The following is a 23,262-nucleotide window of genomic DNA, read 5'->3' on the forward strand; positions in this document are numbered from 1 at the left end:
AAGCTGATGAGTAAAATATTTCTACTTCACCCAGTTTAACTTTATACCAATCCCCTCAAGACATATTTTACACATACACACAGAGTCATGAACCCCCCACTGAAACCAGAAATTATTCCTAGTCTCTTGGAAAGACATGCTGCTTGCTTTATTATTTGAACACAGTTTCAAGCAAAGAGGTTTAAATTCTGATAGATGCCATTGCTTTTCTTCCCCCTCCATCTCTCTACTCTTCCTACAAAGCTTATCATTGCTTGGCAATGTGTTCCCCAGTGCATTGAAAACTAAAGCGAATTAGCTCAGTCATCAGCTCCTGAAGAAAAGACAATAACAAGAATGCTCTTTATGGTGTACCCTGTTAAAACCCAGGAGCTGAAAGCCTCTACATAAACAACGCTGTGCTTACTTGTACAGTAGATTCAAAAGGATATTGATAACAGAGATGCTGGGACATGCTATAAGATGTTAATTAATCATGTATCTTTTAATATACAACTGCAAATTAGGAATACTTGAATGTCTTTACACTTTTTCATGAGCATTCTGATGTAAATACATTTGACATGACGAAATTTCTGTCTTTAAAAGAAAAACTACCAACTCTAATATTAGATTAATTAAATGAGTCTTCATTAGTCAGTTAATAAATATAATTCACTTTTCATACCACATATGTGCTTTATTTTGTGTTGTGAGACTGACTGTAATAGTTAAAATCTAGAATATTTTTGCATCTGTACTGGTGTTAAAGCAATATGATTATTTAGCTCAGAAAGTTACACGTTTATATGCCTAATAATTTCTCCAATTTAGGCTTTAACCTGTCTTGATTGACAATGGCAATAAATTTAATGAATACAGACTCTTTTATTATTGTTATATTATTAATTCAATAATAAAAAAAGAAAGAATCAACATTACGCTAAAAGAACGGTGATCATTTAGTTAAGGAAAACAAATTCAATCCATAATTCATTACAAACAAAGGCCAGGTCTAACTCTTAGGACAAAGTGCTCATCTAGGTAATGGCCCTGTAGTATTAAACGACTATAAATTATTAGGTATATATATATATATATATATATATATATATGTAAAATAAAATGGAATAGTAACTTATATTCCACTGCTGACTACTATTAAAGGCAGGTAGTTGTTACCAATTCACTCTATATACAGAAATAAGATTAACACTAAGTGCTTTGTCCAATGAAATATAGTAAAAAGCAGCTTATGAGCTTAATAATGATTATAAACCTGCATTTTACCATGTGACTGCGGAGGGGGGAAAGTGAAAAATTACAATATTTTGCACTTTAACTTTCTTTGTTTTAGCTGTTTTTACATGTATGGCTTTGGATGGACAATGTCGTGGGGAATAACTTCATATTAGCGGTAATCTTTTATATTTGTCCGCATATCTCAGCATATTAAGACATGTTCTGCTATGTAGCAGCTGTCCTGAACACCAAGTGAAGATTGTTTTAGGTTTGCCACTTGAACTACTTCAAGTGATGCCTGCTGTCAGCATTATACTGCTAGATCCCAAAATGTTTGGATAGTGGCACAATTTTCACTATTTTGCCCAAATACACCACCGCAGTAGACTAAAAATGACTCAATAAAACACAGACTCTAAGCTTTACTTCAAGGTTCAAGTTCTACCTTAAAGGCTGAGAAATGTCCTTTTATATATATATATAGTCCCATATTTTAAGGGCTAATTGCAATTTAACAAATCAACATAAATACATTTTGGTTTCAATAATTGTTAATAACATTTATCTCCTTTGGTATGAATTAACTGCCTGAACTCTGACTTTTTTCTTTTCTTCCTTTTTTTTTTTTTTTTGCCAGGCTTCAAATTTTTACTTTGTTTTCAGGGAGTAACATGCAGCTCCACAAAGTAGAGGTCAAGTGAGTTACCTTCAGAAGCTGCTGGGCTGCTTTCTTAGTATACTTTGGATCACTGTCTGTCTCTACTGTGAAGCACTGTAAAGCCAGCTCTGCAGTACTTGGCTAAATCTGAGGGGGATTTAGCTCTGTCCACTTTAGAATGAATCCAGATACTTTTAGTTTCAGTGACGTCATCAGCAAACACTGGTGACCCAGTGCTACTGGAAATCGTGCATGCACATATGTCACACTGCCTCCAGTGTGTTTTACAGGTGATATTTTATGACTGGCTCACAAACTATCCCAAGCGTTCCATTACAATATTCTGGTACAGGTTAATCTTGGTTTCATCTGTCCAGTGAATGTTGCTGCAGAACTGCTCTGGCTTTTATTTATTTATTTTGGCTAAGTATAATATAGCCTTTTGTATTCTTGAGGCTGATTAATAGCTTTCACCTTGTGGTGAACAGTCTTTATTTGCCCTTGCCCTTCTCTTTATGGTAGACTTGGAAAACTATATAACTACCTCCTGATGAATGTTCTTCTGTTGTTTTTCTTCGTTCGTTTTTTCCTAAACGGTATTTTCTTTTCCTCAGAATTTACCAAACCAGTTTATCTGGCCAATCTCAGTGTTCTCAGTAACACTGTGATCAATTTATTTTGCAACCTAAGAGTGGGCTGTTTTACTTGTACTCAGAGACAAAGAGACCTTTGACTACATATTGTTGCTTCACAGGCTACCCAAAACCTTTATCTGCTTAATTTGTGAAGAAATAACCAAAGAATATTGCACATCTATTCAATTACTTTAAAAGTACTGAAAGGTGAAACTTTGTATATAAATTCCTCCATGACAGTTAAAGTAGTATTTATGCTTAGGGTTAGGGTTTGAAAATGATGAAAACCGTGTCACTGCCCACAGTTTCCATACCTAACTATATTTCAGTGATACCTTAGAGATGAGTTTCATTGTGCCCCTCAGTTAAATTTAATAAAAGAGATTATGGACTCTGAAAAACACAAATGACTGGCATCTCACTCACTTGCACTAATGTACTGATCTCTCAAATGATCCTGACAATGTTAAATGCATTTACCTTGTTGCCTCCAGTTATAAACGAATCAATTAAGAGCACTCACATTGTGTAACATATGTACTAACTGGGACACAATATGCAAGCATTATACAGATAATTGGAAATTTAAAACAGGAAGGAAATGCATTTGAATGTGTCTGTATAAATCAGATTAAATGATTAAATGTGTTAGGCCGACATCTACATTTCAGAAACATTGCTGATTATGAGCTTGTTATACCAAAATAATGACAAAGAAAAACAACTAAATTTAGCCATAAAACACTAGCCGAGAGGCTGCTGTTGTACAAGTGTGGAGTTGAAACAAACAAAAATGGTGAAGGCTGAATCCGGAGTAAAAGAAAATCAGGCTTTGATCATGAGCGTGGAAAATCCTGTCCACAGGATTTTATTTTTGCATGCATTTTTCACTTGATAACATTCATGCAGTTAGATGAGGAATTGCTCAAGTAAAGGTATTAGTCATTTTTGGAACAAATAATATGTATTTTTCATTGCAGGAACAGTGTGGCTTCTCCCTGGTGTTATGCTTGTCATGTGTAATTCTATTCTAGTTAAATAGTGTCAAAATCTATAAAGATTAAACAGTAAAATGCTGCTGAGTTGTCTCCCTCAACTAGTCAGACCTCCAGTGCTATTTTAGCACTGTCTGATCCTGACCCGTGTTTGCTGCTGATCCTTCACCAATTACTGCGGTGAGCAGGGCAAATTTGTAACACGACGATGATAAGATTTTTCACCTCTGGCCACCTTACAAAACTATAATCAGGGAAATGTTGAAGTTATAGTATTTACATGTACCATCAACCTCTTGCTTTACTCCCCTTGCTGGAAAAACTATCATTACATTATGTCACATCCATCATCCTCCTCCACTCGAGTTATCTCATTATTAGACTGCTGCAGTAACCTCCTTACTGGTTGCCAAACTAAAACCTTAAAATGACTGCCTATATGCAAAGAAGTGGTGTCTGGTGCAAAGTAGAATACCACCAAATAAAACATGAAGGAACATAAGGCAAAGGTCTTAGGTCATGAAACAACAATAACAGAAGAAGGAGGGGAACAGATAGCAAGGTTATATAAAATGTACCTGTGTGGAGTAATGAAAAGATTTATGTGCGCTGTTTTTCTCACTCAGTGCAGACACAGACTCCTGTTTGGCCTCCATGAGAATCTTCCTAAGGTCTTCATACCGGCTTGCCAGCTGTTTGTTTTCCTTTAGCGCAATTTTAAGTGCTTCCTGAAAGAGCATGAGCAAATAAGTTTAGGATCAAATATTAAGTGTTTACAGTAACTATGTAAAATCACCCAAAATTAGCATACAGTATACTGCAGACCAGTATTATAACTACTGTGACATACCTGCACTACATCGTCAACATTTTGCCATCTAAAACATTGATTCAGATTAAGTGTGTCAGTATTGGATACTTGCCCAATACTAGTTTCTTTGTTTGTTTGTTTTCTTAAGTCTGCATACCTTACTCCAGTGGGAGTCAGGAATTATTTTGATGTAACAACTTAACCACAGATTATAGTGAAACTAACCAATAAAACTTTAGCAGTTACATAGTGGGTGATACTTATACTGACTCATAAGGGTGGTATCAACACCGACACCAATATGGTGTTTCACCTCCAACTGTTGACAGTAATTTACAAAAATGCAAAGTATCGGTAGGGCTAGTTCATCAGATTGCTTGTAGGAGAACTGGCAGCATCATTACATATACAAAATAGATACTGAATAATTACACTGATTCTTGTTTAAGAGACTCTCACAGCTCTACAGAAAAAAAGATTATATATAAATATAGTGAAGCAAGATATAATATAGAGCACTTTGAGTGCTGTACAGTAAGCCCCTGCTGACCATTTAGAAGCTGCACCACTGACCTGCTTCGTGTGTGTGTGTATATAGTACGATAGGCAGTTTGTAATTGTGTTGTTAAATAAGGCGACATAAACAGTGGCCATACAGCGCCGCACGCTTTTCTGGGAAATCAAGCAAATAAATCACAGTGAGGATGCGTCTCTCTGCATGTCCCTTTTTCATTTGAACAATGTTTCCTGAGTACTGGATAAGGGTGTGAATATCTCAACTCTACCTGCAGACATAATGAAGTGTGTCTCTGCAGTAAAACAGAACAGCACTAAAGTGATGAGTTTAACCCAGCAGAAAGAGGGGCTGTAAACATGACAAATGCCTGCTATTGATTTCAGGTTTAATTACTCCATGCAGCACTGACAAAGCCCATCTGATGCTGTTGTGAAGTGTAAATGGAACAAATTACACTTCATTGCCCATAAGAAACTGATAGCGTCGGCAGTTTGCATTGTTTACTTTGTCCTCGACAGACGACAAGCCCTGATCAAATCAAAAAAATAGGTGCCTTCCATGTGTGTGCAGTGTGCTTTGAATAGAGATCACCACAGATTTCTAACCAGTTAACCTATTTCAGCTTGATGTACCCTGCGTGTGCAACAACCACATACTGAAAAACAACCACATATGCTTCCAGCAGCTTTTAGTTATACTAACCTGCATCGGTTTCTGAAGAACAGGGGGGAGATGGGGTCACATATTTTTAAATAAAATCTCATTTATAAAGATTTCTATCATTCTGCTTCATGCACTGTGATTTCTGAATGCACACGCGCCCCGTGATGTTTTGCCACTGTACACATTATGCATGTTTCATATTGGTCCCAATGATTAGTGACCAATTTCCTTAGAACCTCAGTCTTGTCTCTGATCTTTTTATTTAGTGAGAAGTATTGTTGTTATATCATCTTATTTTGTCAAGTGAAAAAGACTAAACCCTTTTTTGCATGACTAACTTTTATCTGGCTAATGGGAGTTGTGTCTATGAGGAAGACTTCTAATTCTTAAATTGTCTCACGCCAACAACTTCTTTAAAGTTGCTGCACTTGGATGCATGGCGGCTTAAGCTCCATTGCCTTTTCTTGTTTTGAACTAATGCATTCTTGATCACCGTTTAATGAAACTATATACCACATGGCGATTTCACATTAGATAAGCCATGTGAAACCCCCATCAGCAAAGAGGCTCTGGCTGGGGCTGATAATCCTGCAGATGAAAACCTTACAATAAATAGGGGTTTCTCTTACAAAGGAGTGTTCAAATGCTTGCCATTTTGTGCACAGCAGAGTCACATTTTATTTTCAGACATAAATATAGCAAGGTCCAGATTATATGCTTATTTGATGTAGTGAACTGCGGGCTTACATTCAAACTGCTCTTGAAAATGTTGGCCTACAGGTAACAAAAAAAGAACACCGCATCTCACCACGACATGCATCATCAAATTCGTCCAGACAAAAGACTATAACAACAGTGAGTTGTCATTTGCGGAAAAAGCACTTAAACGAGATTGACCGTGGCTTGTAATTTTAATTGCACACAGCTCTTTTCTCTGTATCTTAAGGGAAGTATTGTGACAAGCAATGTGCTGACACTAATCCATAAACAAATAAGCAATGAGATGTTTTCTACAGCTTGTCTCTGATTTCACAGTATTTGACACAAAAGTCATGTATTAACAGAGAGTTATTGAGAAAAACATTTTTCTTTTTTCTTTTTTTTTTTTTACCTTGGTGTCTTCCATTTGCTTTTTTCTTGCTGTAACATGAGCGGTGTGTGTCTGCATGGATCGCTGTGTTCGTTGTTGGCAGTTATTAATATCAAACTGCAAGGTGCTCATAATGAGAGCAGCTGATTTGTTTCTGAACTCCAGCACATCAAAAACACTCCTGGAAGGAGAAATCAAACACATCAAATCACATAAAGCTAAATAATTGCAATAATTATGTTTTTTTTTTTTAAAGGTGGCACAATTTTTGAGCATTTAAGTCAAAGTACTAAGGAGGTTGTATATTAGCCTTTTTTCTTCCTTTCCTCACTCTAAGCTATTACACCTAGCACAACTTACTGAAGTTCTGCTATGACTTCTGGGATGTTTTTAGCTATTTTTTCCATTTTATCTGAAGCATCCCGGTATTCCTCACTTTTATTCATAAGGTCACTGATCCTTCCCACGGTGTCATCATATTTCTGTACAGCAGCGCTGTGTAAATCCTGTAAACAAAGAGGTGCATGAATTTACAAAAGTCTAAACCCTATTTTGTTGAAAGAAAGAGATTGTTTTGATACATAGCCATGACTAGCTTTGGCCTCAATGAGCTTTACAGAGTAAACCTGACTTAGCAACCTGCTTCATGCACCCTTGTCCTTCTTACCTGAGCAGCTTTCAGATGATCGCATTGGAGGTCTTTCTCATTCTTAAGGTTGATTAATGTCTTCCTGTGTTCACATGAAATCCTTTCCAAATTGTCTATCATTTTTTTAATTTCCTATTTTAAAAAAAGAATAGTTACAAATGTACCTGCTTAAACTTTTGAAATGTTCCTCAACTATTATAAAGTTATTCTGCTACCTCCATTTTTGTCTCCAGGGCTTTTGTCACTGAGGATGCATCTTCAAATTCTTTCTGAAGTTGCTGATTCGTCAGCATTGATTTCCTTTGCTGTTGTTTAAGTTGCTCATCGAGATCTGCACACTGAGTCTGATGGAATAGAAACATGAAAGCCAGAATGTCATCACACTGACCTCAACAGGTGTAAACAACACCAGGAAATGGGAATGCACAAAGTCGATCAAACTGACTAAACTTTACTTCTGAAACACCTCATAAATATACCTTAAGTTGTTCCAGGGTAGTCCTCTGACCTGTCAGGTCTTTCCTCAGGTTTTCAATCTCTGTCTGTAGAGCACAGAAAGAGCATACAAAGAGGATGTGGTCTCACATTTTACACTGTAACCCATGAGCATTATACATATGTTGCCACTGACCCTGGCCCTCTCTTTCTCTGCGAAGGTTAGCTGCTCTTGTTCTTCGAGCTCAGCCTGAATGACACTGTGCCGGGATACAACTTGGGTCACTTCTTCCTCGGCCCTTTCCCACTTCTCGTCATTGTCACTGATTTTCTGGAGCATCTGTTTCCTCTCCTCACACATCTGCTTCACTGCTTTCTCGCTAACAAAAATCACCCAGTGAAGTAACGTCATACACACACAAGGACTACTGTACACAGTAATGATATTTATGAAAAGGTGATGCATGTTCTGGCTTTTCCATGGTACCTCTCCAAAATTTTTGTCTTGTAGTTTTCCACACTCTGTTCATACTGCATGTTTTCTTTACGGAGAGCTGCAAAAGTTTTGCGTTTTGATTCAAGTTGTTCTTCTATGCGGGAGACTTCTGCTTCCCCATTCAGTTTCTGTGGATAACATGGAAAGACGAACTTCATGGACCAGTGTTAACGCAAACTTATTTTATACTCATGGTTTTAAGTGAAATGTTCTTGATATTTGTTTCAATTGCAGAGAAAAAAAGGAGCACACTACTCATTTTTAATGGCAGAGTACAAAGCGACAAAGATTCTGGAAGAGTTTGTCTGAATGTGTTAAAGGAAACTGCTTTTCCTGCTTTTCTACTGGGAATATATAAGACGTATCACTCTGTAACAGTCATTGCTCATTGACTCTGAAGGATAATTACATTTATGGAAAAACATGCACATAACTTCTATAGGAATGGCTATAAAGGAGCTGGTGGCTTTTTTTAGGTTTGGTGATATTAGCTTATACTGTAAAAAGGAAAATCATGCACCTTCCTTACTGGTAGAGCCTCAAAAGCTTGGGGAACTCAGAATTTTAACCGATTTCAAACTTCTTAGACTATAAACTTTGCACTGTCCATTTTCTTCCACTTTCACTGATTTCAGTTTTTAGATTCATTTTTTATGCTAGGGTTTGGGGACAACGCAGATAATTCTGTGGCTAACACTGCATACAGTCTTACCAAGTGAGCCATTGTGACAAACATAGGTAGCAATAGGGCCTCTTAAATGATGAGGAGATCTGCAGAGTATTCGTGACTTTGTAACATTTTTGTGGTTCTACTTACAGTTTTCGCAATATCTTCTTGCAGGGAAATTAGTTTTTCTTGTAACTTCTTATTCGTATGTATTTCACCCTCAATTTGAACATTTAACTGTGCAATCTATAAAAAAGGTTCAACAAACAACAGGGGGAAAAACATTAATATCATTACTCCTAAGTGCTAATAATTAGTATAAATATGGACTGTGTGACTTACTGTGTCGGTTTCAGTTTTCTCTAGCTCCATCATCTCAGGGATACACTGAGTTATAAGTGCACACTTCTCTTCTGCAAGAGCAATGGTCTTTTCAGCATCCTTTATTTCATCATGTAGACCATCATCCATCATCTTCAACTGATTTAAACTTTCCCTGGAAAAAAAATAAAACACTATTTTGTCTAGGAATATGCCCTCATTCAAAGAAATCAGTTATATATGATTCTATATATGTGTATAAGTATTATATAATTATTTTAGTGTATCAGGACATCAATATTATTTTCCCATGAAAAGAATTTATGTATGTACAAAACAAAGATGAAGATCTTTTAGCCTCAAATCGAAGATATTTTTTAAATATTTATATATTATTTATAGTCATTTAAATATTTAGCTGGAAAGTTTGGTATCATCAGCAAATAGCCCTGGGAGAAAACATTTAGGACCAAACAGAACCCTGGGGTATCCCATAAAGTATTCTCAACTTCTCAGACAGACGCCCATAATAAACATTAAAAAAATAATAATAAAATCATAGAAAGATAATTACATTCTATGAAAAAGGTTAAAACTACAAGAATAAAAGTGACTTTGAAATGAAGACTTAATTGAAGATCTATTCTAATGTGTTTCTAGTGTGTTTCAGTGGATACTCACAGTTTTTTTGCCAGAGTATTCTTCAGTGCCAGTAGCTCTTGGTCTGCTGATATCTTCTCTTTTTTAGCAGCCAGCTCCATGTTTTTAAACCTATTCTGGGCTAACAGGAGATCATGCTGTATTTTTGAGCGAACGTCATTAGCCTAAAGAAGAGCGTGAGTCATGGGATTAGTATTTTTCAGAAATATGTTTCATGACGAATTTCACACATTTATATACAATAAAAGAAAACATGAAACTGTTATGAAATCATACTGTGAGTCTTTTACCAACAGGATCCACTGCTAAAAGCCTGACTGCACGCTTAGAAGGGCGTTTACATATTGAAACTTTTTGTCATCCAATCATTTCCTTTCTGCACAAAGTAAAAGCACATCTGCACATAAGCACTAGGCTTTAAGCACAGATTAGGTTGAATTTGGTCGCACTGTTTAATTCAATCATAAACTATAGAAAGTGGCAAGTGGAAAATGTACAGTGGGGCAAAAAAGTATTTAGTCAGCCACCGATTGTGCAAGTTCCCCCACTTAAAATGATGACAGAGGTCAGTAATTTGCACCAGAGGTACACTTCAACTGTGAGAGACAGAATGTGAAAAAAAAATCCATGAATTCACATGGTAGGATTTGTAAAGAATTTATTCGTAAATCAGGGTGGAAAATAAGTATTTGGTCACCTCAAACAAGGAAAATCTCTGGCTCTCACAGACCTGTAACGTCTTCTGTAAGAAGCTTTTCTGTCCCCCACTCGTTACCTGTATGAATGGCACCTGTTTGAACTCATCATCTGTATAAAAGACACCTGTCCACAGCCTCAAACAGTCAGACTCCAAACTCCGCCATGGCCATGACCAAAGAGCTTTCGAAGGACACCAGGAAAAGTATTGTAGACCTGCACCAGACTGGGAAGAGTGAATCTACAATAGGCAAGCAGCTTGGTGTGAAAAAATCAACTGTGGGAGCAATCATCAGAAAATGGAAGACATACAAGACCACTGATAATCTCCCTCGATCTGGGGCTCCACGCAAGATCTCATCCCGTGGGGTCAAAATGATCATGAGAACGGTGAGCAAAGATCCCAGAACCACACGGGGGGACCTGGTGAATGACCTGCAGAGAGCTGGGACCAAAGTAACAAAGGTCACCATCAGTAACACACTACAACGGCAGGGAATCAAATCCCGCAGTGCCAGACGTGTTCCGCTGCTGAAGCCAGTGCATGTCCAGGCCCGTCTGAAGTTTGCCAGAGAGCACATGGATGATACAGCAGAGGATTGGGAGAATGTCATGTGGTCAGATGAAACCAAAGTAGAACTTTTTGGTATAAACTCAACTCGTCGTGTTTGGAGGAAGAAGAATACTGAGTTGCATCCCAAGAACACCATACCTACTGTGAAGCATGGGGGTGGAAACATCATGCTATGGGGCTGTTTTTCTGCCAAGGGGACAGGACGACTGATCCGTGTTAAGGACAGAATGAATGGGGCCATGTATCGTGAGATTTTGAGCCAAAACCTCCTTCCATCAGTGAGAACTTTGAAGATGAAACGAGGCTGGGTCTTCCAACTTGACAATGATCCAAAACACACCGCCCGGGCAACAAAGGAGTGGCTCCGTAAGAAGCATTTGAAAGTCCTGGAGTGGCCTAGCCAGTCTCCAGACCTCAACCCCATAGAAAATCTGTGGCGGGAGTTGAAAGTCCGTGTTGCTCGGCGACAGCCCCAAAACATCACTGCTCTCGAGAAGATCTGCATGGAGGAATGGGCCAAAATACCAGCTACTGTGTGTGCAAACCTGGTAAAGACCTATAGTAAACGTTTGACCTCTGTTATTGCCAACAAAGGTTATGTTACAAAGTATTGAGTTGTATTTTTGTTATTGACCAAATACTTATTTTCCACCCTGATTTACGAATAAATTCTTTACAAATCCTACCATGTGGATTCATGGATTTTTTTTTTCACATTCTGTCTCTCACAGTTGAAGTGTACCTCTGGTGCAAATTACTGACCTCTGTCATCATTTTAAGTGGGGGAACTTGCACAATCGGTGGCTGACTAAATACTTTTTTGCCCCACTGTAAATGAACACGATTCACTCTTTGAGGATCATGAATATCACTAACAAATTAAAATTTCATTTTATATAGAAAGTGGATAAATACATCAACAAGCATGCAACCCAGAGCGTTTCCCTATTTGTGAATCACAAATAGAAATACAGAAGAACTCACAGGCTACTGAAAGTGAGCTACAAAAACTAGAATCATGGTGCAACTTTTTAGATTTTACATGAACACCCAGAATATGACAAGTGCTCTTATACTGTAGTAGTCAAAATGAATGAAAAAAACTTTACCCTTCCACACCTGTAAACTACAGTTGCAAACCCAAGTTCCAGTGACTAAACACGATCAATAAAATCACCCAAAATGCAACTCAGTTGTTATTTTTCATTCTGAAGTGTAACATAAAAGCACATTAATCTTGCTTGGATTTTGTACTTTCACATATTTGTGCTGTGTTAACAACACGTTTGTAGAATTCTTGGGAAATAACTCCACGAATCTTAATCTTCTACCAATATTGCATATTGAAAATGTGCAGATGTTTGTTTGAAATTACAAATAAATCCTATTACAGCCTACCTCCGCTTGTTTAGCGTCAATCTCATTTACGAGGTCTTTCTGGAGGTCGATTTTTTCCTTCACAATTGGAACTTGTTTTTTGGCAAAACTGATGTCCTTGTGTAGGCGCTGATTCAACCCCTCGGTGTGTGACAGTTTCTCTCGGGCTTGGTCAAGTTCCTCTCTTTCCACTTTCAGCTGCCACTTTAATTCAGTGATATCTCTAATGCAAGCCTCATGTTCTAAAAGTGTAATAGTCAAAAATTAATTAAAAAGCTTACTCAGTGAGTTTAAGAAGAAAAAAAAAATCGGCTACATCACAAGAAGCAGCAAGCAGTTCGATGAGGATGTGACACCTCATGGTCACTGACCTTTCTGCACAACATAAGCATGCTCTTTTTGCCTCCACAGTGAAATACTGTCCACTTTGCTCTCCAAAAACCTCTTCCTTTTTTTCTCTTTAAGCAGGGCTTCCTCTGCATGCTGCCGATCAGCCTCCAGCCGCTCAATCAGATACACAACCTCGCTGAGGACATCATTTATTTTCTTCAGTAGTGGAGATAATGGACAACTTTCTATGGGATAGGAAACTTATATTTCAACTACACAAACAATACAACAATAAATTTGTAAAGTCAGATTCCCAAAGCTATCTAATCTACACGTTTACCTCTTGCACAAATTGCAAAGCCTTCAACATACAAATCTGTAGACATCACAGAGTCAGAATCTGAGTCTCTGGATTGAAATCTGACAAAACAAGTTAACCTCATGTCACATTTCATACTTCATTTCATTTCATATTTCATTTCATATTAAAAAATAATGAAATACTTCACCTTAAAGTTTTGCTGTATTTAGCTTGTGATTGATATCTTCCAGACTGCCACAAATTAAAAGGGAAAATGCATCTTTCAGTTTCTTTTAACACCTATCAGGATATTTGTGTTACAATCTCCCACCTGTTGGACCACTCAATGCCATTATTTTACCTGCTGACACCTGTTTTCCACTGTCATCTTAATCTCTTGGATATGGTAGATAATGCTGTTGACCCATGGTGAAGGACTGTTGAGCAAAGCACAGGTGCGACGTCTACCAGAGCAAACAGCTTGAAGATCTACTTGATCTTGAGACAGATAAAACAGCATACGGTCAGTAAAAGGCCAACCACATCTACAATCCATACACTATATATTAAATATTAAATAGCTACAACACAGTTTATCTCTTTTTCTTTATGAATAGGCTCTGTTTATTTGAAGCAAACACTCGCTCAAATGAATGAATTAATTTTGGAAAAGTAATTAATAAAATTTATTTGGCTGTGAAAGCTGTTGTGTGCTTCTTTACTTGCACTTTGATTCTGGTTTTACAGACTGCAAAATACTGGGAGCATCAGTGAGAGAACAGAGAAGTCCTTTCAGTGTCTCAACACAAACCAAAGGGTGCAAATCTTGGTGGTGAAAGGACGCCATCTGGCTGTCACAAAGCGGTGCAGTTTACGAACCTGCACAAGTATTAAAGAAAGTCTTTTGATAAGCTAGTTCAGATGAATAAAGACTAAAGTGATGCTGTTTTTAAAAAATTAGCCTGCACACTGCCTCTTAACATACAGCGTTACTACAAATTCATTCCAAACATACAGTAAATTCACTTGACTACACTATATGTAAAAATGTATCCTGGTGTCTATTACAACAGTACAGTGTAGGCTCGAATGTTTCTGTGACGCTGGGACTTAGTTTTAATCAGTGATTAATTAGCAGTCACAGAAAAAAAACGAGTTACACTTTCTAGGAAACATTCATTCATTTTTGGTATACCGTGCATTGAGTTGTAAACGTTTATATTCTTATTTATATCTTATTTTCTCCTGGCTGAGTTCAGTGCATCAGCAGAAGGCATTAGAAGACCAAAGAGTCAGTAAGATACCAAACTTTAACATTATCAAGTTAGTCTAGGATTATATGAAGAGACAATAGACAACAAGATGCCCTTAATTCAAAGAACTGTGACACCAGTTCATCCCATTTTTAAAACAATATAACTGAAATAAAACAGTGACTGTGATGTCTGCTGCTTTGGTTTTCTGCACAGCCTTTTCCCTTTACTTTTCCTTTACATCTCCACAGAAGTCCAAATTCACTTCCAATTCCAGACTGTCCCAGTTTAGTTCACAATTATTTACTTATTTTTAATCTGAAAAACATTTCAAACAAATCTGCTTAAATAAAAGTGAAAGTTTCTTTTCTTTTTTAAGCCTATTGAATACACTATTCTTTCAGAGTCTGTGAGTATTTGTATTAAATAATCTTGATCTCAGTAAAGGCCAACTGTGTGCAACCTGTGTGTTGTATTAAAGGCAGTCATCCCATTTACTGCACTTTGAAGTGAAAAGTATTCGTTAGCCTTTTTTGAAAGCACGCTCTCTTTACTTTTAAAACCTAAAGCATTTTCTCAGCACAAAACATTTTTCATGACCACAACAACTGGTTTACTGCCCAAGGCTCTTTGACTCTGTAATTATGCAACAATGAGCACATGTTATTCAGTCCAACTTTATTTATATAGCGCCAGTTCATAGCAACGGTTGTGTAAAATGGCTTTAGAGCCAATTAGAGTGATCAGATGATCCCCTATCAGCAAGCACTTGGTGACAGGGGGGAGTAAGAACTCGCTTTTAACGGGATGAGATTCCAAGGATAACCATTCTTAGGAAGATGCTGTGACCAGTCAGTGAGTAAAGAGTGGAAAGAGAAGAGGGGGAAAAGGGGAGTACAGTGATGCCATGGACAAAAACTCACAGGGTCCCACTTTTGGGGGAGGAGTTAAAATCTCCACTGGTTGGTCTCATCCATTAGTTTGTATCACTTAGGTCAAGTCTGAGCAGACCAAGACATCTTCTGAGCTCTCCTTGATCTGAGAGAACCTGTTAGATCTTTTCTTCTTATCCTTTAATTTTTTTTAATGTTAGTAAAGCTCAAACAGGAAAGTAGGGTTGAGAGCAAGGGGGAGTGGTGCAGGGCAGACTTAAACCCAGGCCCCTGCAGGCTTTTAGCACGTGGGTCACCCAGTCAAACAGGTGAGCTATAGCAGACCTTTTCTTGTTAACCTTCGGGGTACACAAGCACCAATGTAGGCTGAAAGTCATAGCTGGATTGTGGTTCCAGTCCTTTAGATGTGATAAACAGGTGAAGCCCATATGCAACAACAAATGCCCCCAGGGTTTTTCCTATGTATAAAGAGAAAATTGGCTTCAGTCAGGTTGTATGGTGTAGAGAAGACCCAAAAGCATGATGTAAGACCCAGTGAAAAGGCAAACCTTCAATAGTAATCAAAAATAATGATAATGATAATAATAACAATGAGGAGTGAGAGGAAAAACAATAGAACACAGAGAGCGAATAAACATATTACAAAAACAAGGGTCTAATCAAAACAAGAACCAAAATCTCAATAAATACTAAACAAGAATCCAAAGCACAACAAAGCCAAACCCTGACAGTATTAGCCGTCCACCAGAGGAAATATTTTTTTAATTGGGGTTTAATTTAGTCAAGCATAAAATACATTTTTGTTATTAAAAGCCAAAAACAGCAAGAAAATCCAAAGACGTCTATTAAGTAAGGTAACACGGACACTGACCAACCTTACCTATGCTTCACAGGAGAAAGTGTATGCCCTCGAGGGGTTTGCAAACTCGTCTCAACAACAAAAAGACTGAGACAGTGACATCTGCAACCTTTTCCACGTGACTGAGACCAGTTATCTTATCATGATGCTTCCAGAACAGCTTCTGAGTGAAGTAGCTCAGACTAAGTAAAGAGACTGGGGGGAAAAAGGGAAAAACTAAAAAGAAGACCATCTGCTGCTGAACAGCTGAGATGAATAATACACTCTGAAGTTGGGTAGGAAGGTGCTAAGGCAATATGTCAGTGGTGGGCTGAATTAGCTCTAAATCATACTGGCAGGGTGTATTATAGCCATAGAGGAGGCCCATGTGAGCCTCACTTGCAGTGCCATTTTTGCCAATGATGTTAGATAGTGACATTTCTTCAACATCATTAAATATCATTACATTTACTCAGCATTTAAATAGCTCTGAGTGGTGCAGATGCTTAAGCACTGCCTGGAAGACTGCCTAACACATAACAAGCCTCTACATTTAAACAAGGTGTTAGCCTAAAAAAAAACACATCCACAACGTTATTAATTTAGACTGCTTGTTGTAACAGAGAATGTGTAGAGTTAAAGTGGATTTATTTGCAGGTGCATCGCTTCTCTTCTCACCTTGTTGACTTGGTCGTCCTTCCCTGGATGGGAATCTGAGGGGTTCCACGTCCGGCATTGCTGCAACTTCCCCAAAATGTATTAAAAAGAACACATCGCTGACTCTAAAGCAACTTTTCAGCGCACTGTAAAAGCGGGAGAGACATCAGTTAACCTTCATTGTCTAATCTAAACCTGGATCTTTAGCTCCAAAAAACAAAAAAATATAATTGGTAGCTAAATATTTCTGTTATAATAGATTTAATTCCTGTCGTTGAACTTTGGGTCAAAGTTGCGCTAACTGCAAGTTGATACCTTCACTCATCTCCGGATGCCGCTCTTTTAGCTAACGTTAAGTTAACGTTTAATTAACTGAGCTAATGACAAATTAATGAGCTAGGGGAGGTCGTTGTCATGGCACAAAGTGAAAGCGGAAAAATGAATGGCTATCAACTTACTTGTATTAATACGCTTCTGGCTGGCAGCCATCAGAGAACTGTCTTAAACTGTGATACTGCTCTTCTGAATTAAACACCTCGCAGCTGACCAGCAACAAATACAACTTGACCCTTCTTTAAAGTTTTCTTCGAATGAATCAACTAAAGTTGCTGTCAATCTTCTTCGAAGGTTGCTTAGCAACAAGGGGGCCTGTACGCTCGGGAAGGGCGAGTTACATTCAAGAGCAGCAGCTGTTTAGCTGCATGTGAAATTAGGTACTTTTTTATTTTTTTAAAACACATTATTTTTCTCAAAGGTGGGATTAATTTAAAATTCAAATTGTATTTTTTATGTTTTTAGGCGGTTATAGACACAGCAACCCTACTTCAGTAACCTATTTTCCAAGAATCCCACCGAAAGCGATACTTTTAAACACCACTCAGCAGCCATCTTGGAACGCACTTTGGAGAGTTATTTTGAAATTTCATATAAAATATGTGACCATTAAAACATAAGCCACTGAATTTATAAACTAACAGGCAAATCTGTTTTAAAAGAAACTGTTCAAAGATGATATCAAATCTGATAACGTTTGTTATGCCTGTGAAGCCATGTATGTAATATTGTACTATATAAAAGTAAAACTGAAACGCACTGAATTAGCATCACTGCTGCTATGCTGTTACCATATCATGTCTCTCTTAAAATGTGTTCGGTTGTTTTAACGATGAATAAACATTTTAGGACTTTCTAAAACTCTACACTTATGTTCAAAAATGTAATCTTTAACAGTGTAATATTTTATTGTTGTTTTTTTAATCGTTTTTTTTTATTGTGTGTGTGTGTGTGTGTGTGTGTGGTAATGGCAGGGTAGTGTCTTTATTTAGGTTTTCCTTTTGTTAATATTTTATAATGAGGTTTTCGTTATGATTCACATAATCTCTGCCCTGAATAGCTCACAATCTTCTTCCATTTACATTTAAAGAAATTTAACATGAAAGCGCATATAAACATTAAAAACTAGAGTGCGACACAATCAGTACAATCAGAACAACTGAAAAGATAAACGCTAAAGTAAACAACAAACAAATGATGAAAAGAAGGCATGTTACAAAAACAGATTAAAAATAATAGTCAAAGGTGTTCTACCTATAGATATATTATTGCACTTCGGTCACCATTAACGCAACTATTTGTCCACTCTTGGTTTTATTAGCTTTGCACTTGTTTCATCTGCATGACGTCATCTTCTTTAAGCCACATGATGCCGCAACTTGCAAACGACTTAATGTATGCGTGTATATAACACCACGTTAATATGCACCATAAGCTGCTCCTTTTTGTTTTTAGCATCTTTTTAAAACATTTTGTTGTATCAAACTTTAACATTTTTGCTGCCACGCTGACGCAAGTGAAGAGATTCCGCATTACGTCATCGCGGAGGCCACATATTGGAGGCAGAAGCTGCCTTGTTCCGATCAGCCAGTGTGCGCTGCCTGAAAAACATTTTCTTCCACAACACAAGCTTTTTTTCGGAGGTGCCGGAGAGCGGCTCGAGCACGGCCGCTTACGTGCAGCGATGCACCAGCCTACACCAAAGAAACCGTGATCGCGCCCCGGGACACGACGACGGATTCGCGGATGGAAAAACAGTGATGTTGCATGGCATGCCTCGAAATAAATTCTGGTAAGTGTTGTGCAAAGTGCTGCTGCTGCAGTCGCTGGAGGAGGGAGGCTGACGGGCAACGAGAGGAGCGAGCTTAACCCACTTTGCCCCACCGGGTGAAATTAGTTTGGCAAGTTTTTGGTGATTTAAAACGGGAGATGTGCAGGTAGTGAAACGCGGATAATGGGAAGGAAGGGGTGGGGGTAGATGTTCCTACAATAGTGAGACCTTTTGTCTCATGTCCACACAGGTGTTTCGAGTATGACAGGTGATGCTTGAGGGCTGAGCGTGTACCACAGGGTGCCTGTTGCCACCCCACCCCCCAATGTCCTGCTACCTTTTGTAGGATTTTAGTAATGCTGCCCTAACTTCCACAGGGCACTGAGTCCATACCCAGAGGTGCATTTCTCCTCGGTGCAAATTTGTGTTTCCATGTTGGCTTTCACATTGCATAGTTAGACAGGCAACCATGCAAACTTATTCCACTTGTTTGTTTTCTTGTGACATTACAGAATTCAAGCTTCTTAATTCATGCAAAGAACTCACTGGGACACTTGCTACCCATAAATCAGTGTCTGCACTCTTTTAACGTCGGGGTAGCAAAGTTCTTCCCCTTTTTACAGCTGAAACCATGGTGATCATCAGCAGGTGACAGAGAGCCCTACCGGCAGACATCACCAGCTGGTACCAGGCATGAGGAGAACTCGTCTCACTACCTTTACTACACCAGAGCAGAACAGCTGATTACCTTTAGTCAGCAGTGCAGCTTTTCCCTCTTGTTTTATTTTTTAATTCCTGTCTGGAGATGGGATTTGGATGCCAATGTAGTTCAGTCTCGTGATATAAAAATAACTCTGGCCAATCAGTGGTAACAGCTGCGATGTACTGTCCCGAGCCAGCGACACAGATTGGACTGTAACTCTAGTGCTTGTGTTTGGAATTGTTGCTTGTCAGCCTGGTCCAAGTACACGGAGGACATAAATTAACAGCACTCTCCTCAGGTTTTTTTTTTGGTTTTTTTCTTAATCGAGCTGCTGCAGAAATAGAATCAAAAATGTAAATAACTTACTAATAAGGCTTGTTTTGGTCTGATATTTGTCCAGCAGAAATGCTGTGCAGTGTAAAAAAGGAAGGGGGTGGGGGATAGAGAGTGGCAGGGCTAAACGCGGCCAAGAGTCTTGCAGGAATGAGTCACGCTAACTCTGGACTGTTAGTGGTAAAAGATGATTTGCTCTTTTAAGGGCAGTTATTTTCTAATACTTCCAGTGTGGCAGTGCCACAGAGAGTGAGTAATGTTTGCCAGGGCCAGATGTCGGGCACCATGTTTTGTGGGGGTCTGCAACTAGAGAGCCGGCAAAGCTGTAGAAGAATGTTGCACCTTCTCATTTGTAGTTAAAGATAGTGACAGCACATGCTCTATTCGGAGTCACAGTTTCTAGTTTCAGATGTGTTCGGATAGGCCCGCCCGTATGGGCCCATTTTGTTTGAAAGGAGTTTGTGTCATGGACTGTTGTTTTAGGAGAAAGGGCGACCTGGCTTTGTAATAACTCTGCTCAGGAAAGGGGGGGGAAAGGGATACGAACATGGTGCTTTATGAAAGGTAAGGTTGATCATGTCATTCCCTTCCCCTGCACTGGTTTAATATCAGCTCTGGCAATAGATTGTATCAATCTCAGTTATTTCCAAGGATGAAAACAGACCGCAGAAGGTCACGTAGCTGGCACTCTGGATGTGTTTGAATGTGATGTGGCAAAGGGTATCAGTTTTAATCTAGACAATGCTGTATATTTGTACACTTTTATATTTGCTTAGTCTGGAAGTGATAAATGGGATTCAATATCCATTGCTTTCATGATGACATTGGACTTGTGGCTGCTGGCAGTGGCCTGACATTAAATTGCATCTAAAAGCGCTGTGGTTGTATTCATCATTCTCTTTAAACTGATGAGATTTATTATTTGTCTTATTAGAGGGCAGCGTTGAAATTCCTCTGTGGCCGTTTTGATCTGTGCTCTATTGTGAAGTAATTTACTGAAATACTGCACTTTATCCTATAATTCCAAGTTAACTTATTAGCTTAATCTCTCCCCTCTTGAATGGATGGATTTCAAACATTCCTAGTGCTCCATAACTGACTGACTGCACTGGCAAGAATCGGAGGAAGGCAAGCAGGAGGTGGGGGGCCAGAAAACTGTGGTGTTGTCTGCTTTTTAACACTAGGTGAATTCTAATTTCTGCACCACGCATATCTGCAGCATAATATTTGGGTCTACCAATTACTGTCAGAGTAATTTGAAAAAGCATGCCTGAATGACTGTCTCACAGAAAAAGCGTCTTCAAGCCACTCGCCCAAGAAGTGTCACTGTGCGCTCAAGTATCAGCCCGCCGACCGTTATCTCATAAAAGATATTTACTGGTGAAAAACTTTTCTCTACAAACTTTGCTCGTCTGCAGTGGGAGGTGTTATATGTGCGTGTGTGTGTGTATGAGTGTGTGTTTTAACGAGTGAAGCGGCTAGGATCTTTGCTGCCATAGCAACAAAACCACATGACTAGGTGTATTAGATTGCCTCGGACAGTGTGCAGCGAGGCATGCTGTGAGCATTCTCTCTCTGCAGCTCTGCCCCTTTCAAACTCCTCTCCTTGTCCAACTTAAAAATATTTTGATAACCACCGCACTGCGCTGCATTCAGGTTGCAGTTTACCAAATATGAATACTCTCAAATTTGGAGCATAGTATGATGTTATCACGGCCGGATTGTCCTGCAGTGGGATGATGGGGCACAATAAGCCGTGGGCCCCTTTTGGCTCCCTTTGATGTTTTGTTTTGTTTTGTTTTTTTAAGAAGTTTACACACCGACAGCTCTTGTGAGTTTTGCATGGCATCATTTTTATCTGTTAATTTCTCTTTATGTAGGGAAATTAAAGAGCAGTGACCTTTTACTAGCCTTTCCAAACACAAAAAATGAGGGAACTGTGATAAATACACTAAACACTGTTGATCTGTGTTGCTGTTGGCATATCTGAAGTGAATAACTGGCTAACCACGTTAAAACCTCACCAGACTAAATATTAATAATATTAATGTCCTGTACCAAATTTGGATGTCATCAACAGGTTGATGAGCTCCTGTCAGTTGCTGTCTGTCCTTAATATACCAAAATAAAGTAGCCGTCTTAATGCTGTTATTATCTCTGGTAAATTGGAAGCAATGCTTAGCAGTTTTATGGTGAAGTGCACGAGAAATCTTCTGCTGTCGTAGCAAACTCAAGAATTATAACATGTGCTTAACCTTGAGAAAGCGCCAAAACCTTCATGTCACGGGTGAAAGTTTAATTTTGTTGCATCTCTGTCATCCTTCCTGCAATCTAAAGCAGACTTTTTTGGATATTTTAAGTTGAAAGAGGTGGGATTTTTGCTACTGACCTTGGTGCATATGCATTTCTGCGAGGAGAATATTAAAACTGGGTGTGCAAACATTTATTAATATTTGGGATATGCAGTTTTCTGCTAATTGCATCGATATTTAATGCTGAAAAAAGTGCAAGAAATAAGACATGCTTGTTATCAAAATTAATGATATCAAGCGATTCCTTGCAAAGAATTGTGCTCATGTGCTCATTTAGTAAATCTGTCCCCTTGTTTGGAAAAAGTCAGGGGAAAGACTTAGCCAACTTTTAGCTGAATTATCAGGATATCCACAACTGATTAAACTTTGGATAACCAGAACAGAGAAGCTGCGTTTGTATCAAGGTTAGGAGTCATTGCTTTAAAAGTCAAGAGTTTAATCTACTGCCATTATCGCTGAGTCATAACGATGTGTGTCTAATGTTGATGTTAAGCTTAAGGAAGAGCACCCTGAGGTTGCGACTGCTAATGCTGAGGCACTCGGGTTCTGACGTTGTTTTCTCTCCTCTTGATCAGAATGATTGAAGACTGCGGGCAGAGCGTTGACACCATGGCAGATAGAAGGCAACTGTTGGTGGAGATGAGTAAGTGCTCAGGGCCGCAGCTCACTGTGATCTTTGCTGGACTGTTTAACTCAATGACCGTAAAACTGGCAATTTCTTTCTCTCTCTCTCCCTGTCTCTCTGTAAGTTTCATGTACAGCAAATATCATAAAGATCAAGTGTCAACCACATTGATTTTTATACACACAGGCCTGCAATATGACCTCATGCTGTCTGTTCACACAGTGTGAAGGCGCTAATTTGAATTTATTGAAATACAGCTCATTAATATAACACTGTTTCATATAAAATATTTTCACAAAAAACATTTATTGTTCAAGTTTTTGATTAGTTCCATCCTTTCATCCGGTAAGTATTCCCATTCATCGTGTTTAGAGCTGCTTTGTGGACATTGGATGAATGGTGGGGTTTATCTTGTCCTTAAAAGTGAAAATATCCACATTCGCAGCTC

General features: G+C 38.5%; 2 protein-coding genes across 9 annotated transcripts in view; one reads left to right on the forward strand and one right to left on the reverse strand.

The window, feature by feature from the left end:
* Positions 1–17,328, reverse strand: part of ccdc178 (coiled-coil domain containing 178) — a 28,413-nt gene extending 11,085 nt beyond the window's left edge. Inside the window, exons 1-18 of the mRNA XM_080907768.1 lie at positions 17,196–17,328; positions 16,759–16,883; positions 13,458–13,594; positions 13,305–13,348; positions 13,136–13,215; positions 12,837–13,040; positions 12,487–12,707; positions 9,840–9,982; positions 9,180–9,333; positions 8,988–9,083; positions 8,162–8,298; positions 7,871–8,054; positions 7,719–7,781; positions 7,455–7,583; positions 7,258–7,371; positions 6,951–7,096; positions 6,612–6,771; positions 4,088–4,237 (exon numbers count right to left, since the gene is read on the reverse strand). Of these exons, the coding sequence (XP_080763894.1) occupies positions 4,088–4,237; positions 6,612–6,771; positions 6,951–7,096; positions 7,258–7,371; positions 7,455–7,583; positions 7,719–7,781; positions 7,871–8,054; positions 8,162–8,298; positions 8,988–9,083; positions 9,180–9,333; positions 9,840–9,982; positions 12,487–12,707; positions 12,837–13,040; positions 13,136–13,215; positions 13,305–13,348; positions 13,458–13,594; positions 16,759–16,816 (2,220 nt within the window). The 5' untranslated portion in view covers positions 16,817–16,883; positions 17,196–17,328. The remainder of the gene's footprint in view (positions 1–4,087; positions 4,238–6,611; positions 6,772–6,950; positions 7,097–7,257; positions 7,372–7,454; positions 7,584–7,718; positions 7,782–7,870; positions 8,055–8,161; positions 8,299–8,987; positions 9,084–9,179; positions 9,334–9,839; positions 9,983–12,486; positions 12,708–12,836; positions 13,041–13,135; positions 13,216–13,304; positions 13,349–13,457; positions 13,595–16,758; positions 16,884–17,195) is intronic.
* A 1,202-nt stretch (positions 17,329–18,530) lies between these two features.
* dtna (dystrobrevin, alpha) overlaps positions 18,531–23,262 on the forward strand; it is a 28,081-nt gene continuing 23,349 nt past the window's right edge. For 3 of the 8 annotated variants that reach the window (XM_080861200.1, XM_080861199.1, XM_080861204.1), the window contains exons 1-2: positions 20,272–20,441; positions 22,765–22,832. In XM_080861200.1, the coding sequence (XP_080717326.1) occupies positions 20,425–20,441; positions 22,765–22,832 (85 nt within the window). In that variant the 5' untranslated portion in view covers positions 20,272–20,424. Of the gene's footprint in view, positions 18,863–20,263; positions 20,442–20,962; positions 21,017–22,764; positions 22,833–23,262 lie in introns of those variants that run through there. The other 5 variants (XM_080861201.1, XM_080861206.1, XM_080861203.1 and 2 more) reach the window with 5 other exon arrangements.

This window comes from Rhamphochromis sp. 'chilingali', assembly GCF_963969265.1.
Source record: "Rhamphochromis sp. 'chilingali' genome assembly, chromosome: 16".
NCBI lineage: Eukaryota > Metazoa > Chordata > Actinopteri > Cichliformes > Cichlidae > Rhamphochromis > Rhamphochromis sp. 'chilingali'.